Raw genomic sequence first — 11,308 nt, 5'->3', positions numbered from 1 at the left:
AAAAAAAAAAAAAAATCTTGGGGCCTGATGGCTTCACTGCTGAATTCTAGCAAGCATTTAAACAAAAAAATATATATATACTAATTTTACTCAAACTATTCTGAAAAATAGAGAAAGAAGGAATACTTCCAAACTCATTCTATGAAGCCAGTATTACCCTTATGCCAAAACCAAAGACACATCAAAAAAGAAACTATAGGTCAATACCACTGATGAATACTGATGCAAAAATCCTCAATGAAATACTAACAAACCAAATTCAACTGTACATTGAAAAGATCATTCATCATAACCAAGTGGATTTATCCCAGGGATGCCAGGATGGTTCGACATATGTGAATCCATCAATGTGATACATCCTATCAACAGAATGAAGGACAAAAACCATATTATTATTTCAACTGATGCTGAAGAAACATTTGACTAAGTTCAACCTCCCTTCATGATAAAAACCCTCAGAAAACTGGAGATAGAAGGAACATATCTCAACATACTAAATGCTGTATTCAGTGGACTCACAGCTAATACTGTACTGAATGAAGAAAAACTAAAAGCCTTTCTTCTAAGATCTGGAACATGACAATAATACCCACTTTCTCTACTGTTATTCAACATCATACTGGGAATCCTAGCAAGAGCAATGAGATAAGAGAAAAAAATAAAGGGCATCTATATTGGAAAAGAAGAAGTCAAGTTATCCTTCTTTGCAGGTGATATGATTTTATATTTGGAAAACCTGATGATTTCACTGAAAAACTATTCAAACTGATAAACAATTCAGTAAAGGTGCAGGATACAATACGGACATACAATAATCAGTAGCATTTCTATATGCCACCAGTAAACAATCTCAAGAAAAAAATCGGGAAAGCAATGCCATATATAACAGCTACATAGGTAAAATAAAATATCTAGGAATTAACCAAGAATTAGAGGATCTCTACAATGAAAACTATAAAACATTGATGAAAGAAATTAAAGAGGTCACACACAAAAAAATGGAAAGCTATTTGATGTTCATATAGATTGGAAGAATCACTATTGTTAAAATGTCCATACTACCTAAAACAATCTACAGATTCAATGCAATCTCTATCAAAATACCAAAGACATGCTTCACAGAAATAAAAAAACAACCCTAAAATATATATGTAACCACAAAAGATCCAGAATAGCCAAAGCTGTACTGAGAAAAAAGAACGAAACCGGAGGAATCACATTACCTGACTTTAAATCATACTACAGAGCTATAGTAACCAAAGTGGCATGGTACTGGCATAAAAACAGATACTTGGAGCAATGGAACAGAATAAAGAACCCAGAAACAAATCCATACATCTACAGTGAACTCACATTCAACAAAGGTGCCAAAAACATACACTGGGGAAAGGACGATCTCTTGAATAAATAGAAGGAAAACTGGATATCCACATGCAGAAGAATAAAACTAGACCACTCTCTCTTGTCATAAACAAAATTCAAAATAAAATGGATTAAAGACTTAAATCTAAAACCTCAAACTATAAAACTACTAAAATCAAACAATGGGAAAACATTCCAGGACACTGGAGTAGGCAAAGATTTCTTGAGTTTTACTCCAAAAGCACAAGCAACCAAAGCAAAAATTGACAAATGAGATCACATTAAGTTCAAAAGCGTCTACGCAGCAAAGGAAACAACAAAGTGAAGAGACAACCCAAAGAACGAGAGAACATATTTGCAAACTATGTATCTGACGAGGTATTGAAAACTAAAACATATCAGAAGCTCGAGCCACTCCATTAAAAAATCAAATAATGTGATCAAAAAATGGGCAAAATATCTGAATAGACATTTCTCAAAACATACCAATGGCAAACAAGTATATGAAAAGGTGTTCAGGCCGGGCGCGGTGGCTCACGCCTGTAATCCCAGTACTTTGGGAGGCTGAGGCGGGTGGATCACGAGGTCAAGAGATCGAGACCATCCTGGTCAAATGGTGAAACCCCGTCTCTACTAAAAATACAAAAAATCAGCTGGGCATGGTGGCACATGCCTGTAATCCCAGCTACTCAGGAGGCTGAGGCAGGAGAATTGCCTGAACCCAGGAGGCGGAGGTTGCGGTGAGCCGAGATTGTGCCATTGCACTCCAGCCTGGGTAACAAGAGTGAAACTCCGTCTCAAAAAAAAAAAAAAAAAAAAAAAAAAAAAAAAAAAAAAAAAAAAAATGAAAAGGTGTTCAACATCACTGATCATCAGAAAAATGCAAATCAAAACTACAATGAGATAACATCTCACCCCAGTTAAAATGGCTTTTATCCAAAAGACAGGCAATATCAAATCCTGGAGACAATGTAGAGAAAAGGGAACACTCATACACTGTTGGCAGGGATGTAAATTAGTACAACCACTATGGAGAACAGTTTAGAGATTCCTCAAAAAACTGAAAATCAAGCTATCATATGATCCAGCAATCCCACTCCTATATATACCCAAAAGAAAGGAAATCAGTATATTGAAGAGATATCTGCACTCCCATATTTATTGCAGCACTATTCACAATAGCCAAGATTTGGAAACAACCTAAGCGTCTATCAACAGGTGAATGAACAAAGAAAATGTGGTAAATATACACAATGGAGTATTATTAAGCCATAAAAAAGATCCTGTCATTCGCAATAGCATCAATGAAACTGCAGGTTATTATGCTAAGTGAAATAAGCCAGACACAGAAGGACAACCTTAGCATGTTTTCATGCAAGAGCTAAAAATTAAAACAATTGAACTCATGGAGACAGCGAGTGTAAGGATGGTTACCAGAGGCTGGGAAGAGAGTGGGGATGGTTAACGGATTTAAAAAATACATATATAGAATGAATAAGACGTAGTATTTGCTAGCACAACAGGGTGACTATAGTCAGTAATAATTTAATTACACTTTTAAAAATAACTAAGAGTATAATTGGGCCAGTCATGGTGGCTCACACCTGTAATCCCAGCACTTTCAGAGGCCGAGACAGGCAGATCACAAGGTCAGGAGATTGAGACTATCCTGGCTAACTTGGTGAAACCCCGTCTCTACTAAAAAATACAAAAAATTAGTTGGGCATGGTGGCATGTGCCTGTAGTCCCAGCTACTCAGGAGGCTGAGACAGGAGAATCACTTTAACACAGGAGGTGGAGGTTGCAGTGAGCCAAAATCACACCACTTCACTCCAGCCTGGGCGACAGAGCAAGACTCCATCTCAAACAAACAAACAAACAGAAATTTATTCATATCTGACATCTACTGCTACAGAATATTCTGTGGAAAATCCTCTGTAGGTAATGAAAAACCCTCGAAAGTATTTGACAGAAAGTGGCTTGATTTGCTCTCTCTTTTAGAACATTTAATGTAGTCATTTCATAGTTTAAGCTAAAGTGTAAAAGATTGAAAATATTGAGCTCAGTTAAGAAAGTGATACAATATCTGAAGTGAAAGATGAGAAAAGTAATGAGTAATAGGTAGAGGCTATGTTGAAAAGACTAATGGTACTAATAAGTATTAGCATAATACTTCTCAGAAACTATGAGCAAAGAATTATGTTAAATATAGTCATAAGGTTTATTTTATTTAATCTTCTAAATAACTCTGTGAAGGTAACCTCTAAGGTACCCATTTTGTAGATTTAGAAATTGAGGACTAAAAATGTTAAATGAACTATGCAAGTTCACACAGCTAGAAAATGATGGTGACAAGACTTGAGTCCTGATATGAGTCCAAATACTATTCACATACTTATTTAGTGGCACTATCAATATATAATCAACCAATTACTTTTTGATCATCAGCCCTAAGAGGAGGAAGTTGAAAAAGACTACAGGGTTTCCAGCTCAGTGAAGGTGATGGGATCATCATAATCTAGTTCCCAATAAATGAAACGTAGAAAGAAAAGTGGAGTGGGAGTTCTACATCCTAGGAGGAATAACCAGTTAATAGGTGGATTTGTGTGTTTAACACTCAAAAGAGAGTTTTAGGCTAGAGAGAGGGATGTGGGACTCATCAGTGTTGGTGATAAAGAAATGAGTATACATGACCTTTTCTGGAAAAACATGAAAAAATGAGAGTCGAGACTGTGAATCCCAAGAGAGTACTCCAATTTTGGCAAACTGGCCATGAATAATGTGCTATAATTCCTAATTCTGGGTCTGGTCAAAAACCAGATATAAGAGAGAATCAAGAGTAACCTGTTTCCTCTTACTTTGTCTGTTCCCTGGACTCTGAGTTGTAGCAGAGGGAAGTACTGCAAATCAGCAGTTGATTTGCCTTAATTATGCCAAACTGCCTTCATGAGGAGAGGGTTTACTAATCACTAGTTTTGTGGACTAATTTAGCTGGTCATTCCAGTATACCATAAAGACGCCTGTTATGACCTCAAGGAGACAATTGTGCTCCCAATCATTTTTCAAACATTTAGTATGTGTCAGGCATTCTGTAATGCATTGGGGGTACAAATATGAATAATATATACTCTTCTGATTTCAAGGAGTTTACAGTCGGCTGAAGGTACAAATGAACGAACAATTCATTACATTACAACTTATCATGCACATTTGGAGATTTGTACAAGATGCACTAGACGTGCAAAGATAGGACCCTTAACTTGCCTGGAAAAATTAGAAAAGACTTCTCAGGGAAGGCAGTTCTTGAACTAAAATTTGAAGGAGAGGAAGTTTTTCCAGATGGCTAAAGGAACAATGCACATTTGGGATTTTTTTTTTTAATTAAAACTCCTTCAGATAGTAAATATAAAATTATTTTTATCTACTTCTTTATAACCTCATTTCATGTGGTATTCAGCTCCCTGTGCTTCTGGCATCTATCTAGTCTACTGAGGGTACCAAAGCCTCATATTAGAGGCATGTACACTTAGTTATTACTTCTGGGTTGTAGAGAGGAATGTGCAAAGAGATTAGAGAAAACAAACAGGAGAAGGAAAAAGAATTTTAAGAAAAGAAAGGAAAGTGGGGGGGGAGGGTGAAATAGAAAGAAGAGGAAGAAAAGCCTTCTCAGTCCAGGAAATCTCTGTATTTCACATCTAGCTTCCTTGAAGGAGCTGGACATGAAGATTCATGAGGATCCATCAGCCCAGAGGGAAGGTGCAGCACCAAGTCTTGATGTCAAAGAACCGGTGGGCTATACCCTCACGTATCTGCTTGGTCTTCACACCATAGACAATGGGGTTCAGCATTGGTGGCACCACCACATAAAGATTGGCCAGCAAGATATGGACATGTTGAGGAATGTTACGCCCAAAACGGTGGGTCAATAAGGTAAAGAAGGATGGAACATAAAACATGAGGATGACACAGAGGTGGGAGCCACAAGTGCTGAGGGCCTTGTGCCGAGCATCCTGGGAGGGCAAACGAAACACTGCTCGGAGGATCAGTGAGTAAGACACAGCAATGAGGATCACATCCAAGATGACCATGACAATGGGCACTGAGAAGCCATACCAGATGTTAACAGTGATGTCAGCACAGGCTAAACGAGCCACTCCAATATGCTCACAGTAGGAATGAGGAACAATGTTGGTTCGGCAGAAGGGCAGCCGCTTCAGCAAGAATATGACTGGGAAGATGATGCAGAAGCTTCGGGTGATGATGGCCAGAGCAATCCTTCCCACAACAGGCCATGTTAGCATTGTTGTATATCTCAGTGGGGCACAAATGGCCACAAAGCGGTCAAAGGCCATGGCTAACAGGATAGCTGACTCCCCAACAAACGTCATATGAATAAAGAAGACTTGAGTGACACAGGCATCAAAAGCAATGTTATGGGCATGGAGCCAAAAGATGGCTAGGGCCTTGGGCACAGTGGTGGTAGACAGCAGGATGTCCGTGACGGCCAGCATGGAGAGGAAGAAATACATGGGCTCATGAAGGTTACGTTCTATGATGATAACCACTATCAGGATGCTGTTTCCCAGGACTGCAGTGATGTAAATGAGGCAAAGAGGTATTGACAGCCAAATGTGATAAGCCTCCCACCCAGGAATGCCAAGTAGGACAAAAACTGCAGGATGGAAGACAGTAAGGTTAGTGTGACTCATGATGCACTTTATGGTCCTCTCTATGACGACTGAAAAGCTGATGAGTCCACTGAAAGTGATAGAAACAGAAAGCACTCCTGAATATGTATAAATATCATAAAAGACAGCATGAATTTCTAAATTGCCGGCACAGGCCAGCAATTGCTGGGCTAAATTGCTGGGCTTTCCAGGGTCAAGTTCTCCCAGAGAATGTTCACTTGGGTGTAGGAATGGCTTCTCGACCATGGTGCTTCCTTTGCATATAGAGCTTCTGTGGCAATAATGCTTCAGGTACCAACAGAGGCAGCAACACCTGCCTTCAACTACCCTGCCCCCAGAGTTTGGCCCCACCCTCCCTTTCTGACCTCATTCTACTATTTCCACACAAGTAGCATTTTCCACTTACCTGTGTTATGCTTGTCCCTTGCCCCAAGACTTTGCTCTACATTTACCTTTAATTTTCCTCCCCTTCTACTTCTGTTTACCAAAATTTTAACCTTAAAATAACTCCTTAAGACATACCACTTTGTAATGGCCTGTGTTCATAGCAATATATCTCCTTCCTGAAAACCTATTAACTAAACTATATTTTAACTTTGTTATATTTAATCCTATTAAATTTATCTGGTGATTGCCTTGAACATTTCACAGGACACTAGCACTTGTGGCTCCCTGTGTAAGGAAGTAGAGTATCAAGTGGGAATCCAGAGGAAGCCTAGAGGGGTACATTTCTCCACTCTGATCCAGATTCATCTCTTTCCCAATGCACTAAACAATGGGGCAGCCAATGAAACAGAGAGAGGACATTTTCATCACCAGCTCCTCATGGTCTTCTCATGCTCCCCCCAAATAGTTCTACACAGGGTGCTCCTGGTTATGTCTGAGTTTCATTATCTATAGATGCCCCCCAGGAAAATGATTCTGAGCAAAAGAAATCAATATATTGCCCACCTGTAGCCTCTGCTGATTCCGCTAATACTGCCCTTCTTCCCACCCCACTGTTCCCTAACCCTCAGAAAGAACCATGTTTCCCTGCTGCCAAGAAGGGTTAAGTATAGAGTCCTTCTTGGCTTTCCTGCCACTCAGGTAATATTTGTTTCTTTATGAAGCCCTGAACTATCTGTCAGCTATTAGGACTAGGGAAAGAATGTGTGATTAAGAATCTAGAAGGAAACATGAAGAAAAGGAACCACAGACAGTAAAGAGAGAATCAGGAGTATAAACACTAGATTGATCTTCTGATAATGGTATTCAGAGGGCCGCAAAGAAGAGATGCAAAGGAATAAAATCCTCAGTTTATGAGTCCATCCATCTCCCTGCCTCTATGCAAATGAACTTGCTCAGAGCATGGTGGGCTATGGGGAGGGAACAATGGGACTCCAGATAGGTACAAGGAAGGGAACAGAGCCAGATCCAGACAAGTAAAGGTCACAGGCAGGCTAATAATTTGACATCACTCAAGCCAGTATTTAAATATTTGGGCCAGGTATAGTGTCTCACGCCTGTAATCCCAGAACTTTGGGAGGCCAAGGCAGGAGGATCACTTGAGGCCAGGTATTCAAGACCTGCCTGGGTAACATAGCAAGACGCTGTCTGTACAAAACAATTTAAAAATTAGCCAGGCATGATGGCACACACCTGTAGTCCCAGCTACTTAGTAGGCTGAGGCAGGAGGATCTCTTGAGCCCAGGAGTTTGGGGCTGCAGTGATATATATATATATATATATACACATATATATATACACACACACATACATATACACACACACATATATATATTAAATATAATATATATCCCAAATATATATACATATTATATATATATATGTGTGTGTGTGTGTGTGTGTGTGTTGTGTGTGTGTATGTTCAACTTCTACTTAGAAGACAGCCTGAGCTTTGCTGGAATGAGCACACAGAAGTCATTAGTAGCATTGCTCTGCCTCTATTTTAAAGTATTGAACTCAAATTTATATAAGCAAAAGCCTCCCCCCCAAAAAATTCATTTTCCTTAGGAGGAAATTTATTGAACATTTATTTTCTCACAACTTTCCCTACCCCTCCAGTTATTAACATATTCCTTCTCAATAAAACAGTAAGATACCTGATATACGTCCTTGTAAAAACAACTTCTGCTCTCTGCTTATGGCTCTGTGATGTTTTAACACCCCAACAGTGAGATACCAAGGCACGTGAAGAGTGGGGCAGTGAGGCCTCCATGCCTGTTAATGAGTTTCTGGAAAGGAGGTTACTGCCAGTGGAAAGAAGGACTTTCATTTCATTCAGAGACTTCTTAGAGCTCCATCAAAGCCCTGCTGCTTCTCTGTCAAGCACCTTTGGAGGGTTCAAGTCTCATTTAGGAAAGAGTTAATGGTGAGAAGAAAAGAAACTCAGGAAAAAAGAGGCATATCCAATGTCTCACAGAAGTACCTCTCAGAGCCCCCAAGAGAATATCCAGCTGAGCAAGGAAAAAAGAGCCAGAACAGTAGAGATGGGGCAAGAAGCCAAGATGGCTGGGAAAGAATACAACAAAGAGGGTGCAGACATTAAGTTCTGGGGCCAGACTTTCTGCATTCATTTCCCAGTTCTTCCTGAACTAACTAGATCTTGGAGAAGTCACTTTGCTTCTGCAAGTCTCAGTATTTTTAATTGGAAGATGTGAGTAATGAAAAAAAACTTCACGTGGTAATTGTGAGGATTAAATAAACTAATCTACATTAAGTGCTCAGAAAAGTGGGTTATTATTCTTGTTTATATCATCATCACCATCATTATTATTATTATTAAATCTGTTTGGCCATCATTCTGTTGTGTTTTTTCCAGTAGGCAAAACATCTTAATGAATATTTAGCAACATTAAAGTCTTATTCTTCATTCAAATATGACCAAAGAAAACTCCTTTCCCAGGAAGAAAGAGGAGAAAAAGAAATGAAGGAAATGCCCAATGAAAGGAAAATAGCCTGAGACCAGACCTCTCAGATGGAACTGGTGTGGCATGTCCACTAGTGATGGACTTAGCTTGGGTGAGAACCACCTGGCCATCTTCCTTCAAATGCTTTGAAAAACACCCATCTGTCTCAATACAAAGAGAAATTATCTCCATCATTTACAGAAGCCCCAGGAACACTGTAGAACAACAGGAGTCAGCTTCAACTGTAGAACTAAGGAGATTTAGACAGGGGAATCAAAGACATTTGGTCCACACTTTAAAGGAAAGATGGAGCCACTTCTCTGCAGCTCCTGACCAGATTTCCTGACCAGCTCTATTTTTTGATAATAACCATTTCCTCTTTTGGGGGTTATATAAAGGTCTTTTATGTCTTTATGCAATCTCAATTCAGAAGACTCTCCTACCATCGTTACATTGTATTAAAATGTGCTCACAAACCACATGTGATATAATGTTTAGGTAACTATATAGGAATTGAGTTACCTCTTTGCCTAGTTGTATTATCTAGATATTTATTTGTACAAGTATTAATTTCACATTTCCATTTTCCTTGTTATGTGCATTTTACATGTCAAGCATTTTTCATCACTCTTAGAATCTTCAAAATACACAATCTCTGTATGCTAAAATCATGTCCCTAATGGATGAGACAGCTGCAAACCTCACTACCCCACTGCCCTCTGCTCCTAAGGATGGTCTCTGTTTGCAGCACAATATATTGCAGGCTTTGTTATAATATGTGTCATAAGAAATTTGTTTCTAATAACATATAAAGTCTCAAAATTTGTAAATAATTTACTCTTCTAATATATTAAGGAAAATTCAGATTTATACCTTTAGTAAGCTCATTCTTGCCCACATGCACTTAAAGCCAGCCTGTAAGATGTTTTCATAATCTAAAGCTAGTGTTGTCCAAGCTGCAGAGGCACTGAGAGTCCCTTAATTTGGACAACCCTTAATAGTAACTCATGGTTTTTTAATTACTTTTTAGTTGGCAAATAAAAATGGCAGACATTTATGTTGTATAACATGATGCTTCATATATGTATACATTGTGAAATGGCTAAATCAAGGTAATTCATGCTTATTATCAGACATATTTATTTTTTGTGGTTAAAATACTTAAAATCTACTCTCAGTAATTTTCAAATATAAAGTATATTGTTATTAATTATGGTCAGCATGATGTTTGATAGATTTTTTAAACATATTCCTCCTATTGTCTTGTTTTTTCATTTGATCAACATCTCTCTAATCACCCCTGAACCTCAAGCCTCTGACAACCAGCATGATTTACTTTTTTAATGAATAAACATCTTAAGAAAAATTCCCACCTATCAATTTGTTTTACTATCTATAAGCATTTTTGATATTTTTTCAGAATTTGAGTAAGCATATGGTGATGTATCATGTGTAAATATCTTCTGTGTTCTTGTGATATAGTAGCAAAAATGTGAAGAACCCCAGCTCCAAAACACCACCTCTTCCTTCCCAACGTCTATATCTGTTCCACAAGATGCAGGACAAGAAACAGAAGAAAGAGGATTTTTCAGGTTTTAGATACATCTGACACCCAGATTACCAAAAGAAAGTTTCCTTAAGACTTTGGGACTGAGGAGTTTATAGCACTAAGTACAGAGCCTGACACATTGTAGGTTCTTAGGAATCTTTACTTGAAAAAAATAAGCCATGGAATTAGTGAATTAATCTTTCTCCAGTAGCTTTGCTTGTTTCCCCAAAACAAGGTGGTGATCAAAACCTAAGCCATTTTCATGAATACCCACTACTAATATACCCTTCCCTGGTATAGTCTGATTCTGATGGGTCTATAAACTTCCCTCAAACCCTTAAACAAGAGGTTTTCTCTTTCTCACATGCGCCTGGTGCTTTGCCTGGCCCCTCTTTGCATTCCTATTCCTATATCTCATCAGTGTCTACCACCTAAACCCACTCATGTATTTCCCAGTGCCCACACTCCCCATTCTGTGCTGTCATGCAGCAATCCTTCTCTCATCCTTTGTCTTACTGGCCCCCTATCTTTCTCCCACATACCCATTTCTTTTCTCACAACTTGTCTTTGTCCTTACAGACACTCCTATCTTTCTTCTTCTCTCTCTCTCTCTCTATCTCTCTCACACACACACACACACCCCTGCCAATCCCTCCCTCTGCCACTACTAATGCTCTTAAACTCACCTACTATATCACAATATCAGCTGAAGAATTGAGAAAATGGTAGGAAAGATCTAAAAAAAAAAAAAAAAAATATCAGCTGAAGAATTGAGAAAATGGTAGGAAAGATCTAAAAAA

The 11,308-nt window shown here is 38.6% G+C and overlaps 1 protein-coding gene across 1 annotated transcript; it reads right to left on the bottom strand.

Moving 5' to 3' along the window:
• Window positions 1–3,482: 3,482 nt before the first annotated feature.
• LOC108288347 (olfactory receptor 52B2) lies at window positions 3,483–6,235 on the bottom strand. The gene has a single exon (XM_017507248.2). The coding sequence runs from the start codon at window positions 6,069–6,071 to the stop codon at window positions 5,103–5,105; it is 969 nt and encodes a 322-aa protein (XP_017362737.2). The 5' UTR covers window positions 6,072–6,235; the 3' UTR covers window positions 3,483–5,102.
• Between the last annotated feature and the right edge of the window lie 5,073 nt (window positions 6,236–11,308).

Source organism: Cebus imitator, unplaced genomic scaffold, assembly GCF_001604975.1.
Source record: "Cebus imitator isolate Cc_AM_T3 unplaced genomic scaffold, Cebus_imitator-1.0 Scaffold370, whole genome shotgun sequence".
In the NCBI taxonomy this organism is placed as follows: Eukaryota; Metazoa; Chordata; class Mammalia; order Primates; family Cebidae; genus Cebus; species Cebus imitator.
This window is presented reverse-complemented; position numbering and strand designations above follow the sequence as displayed.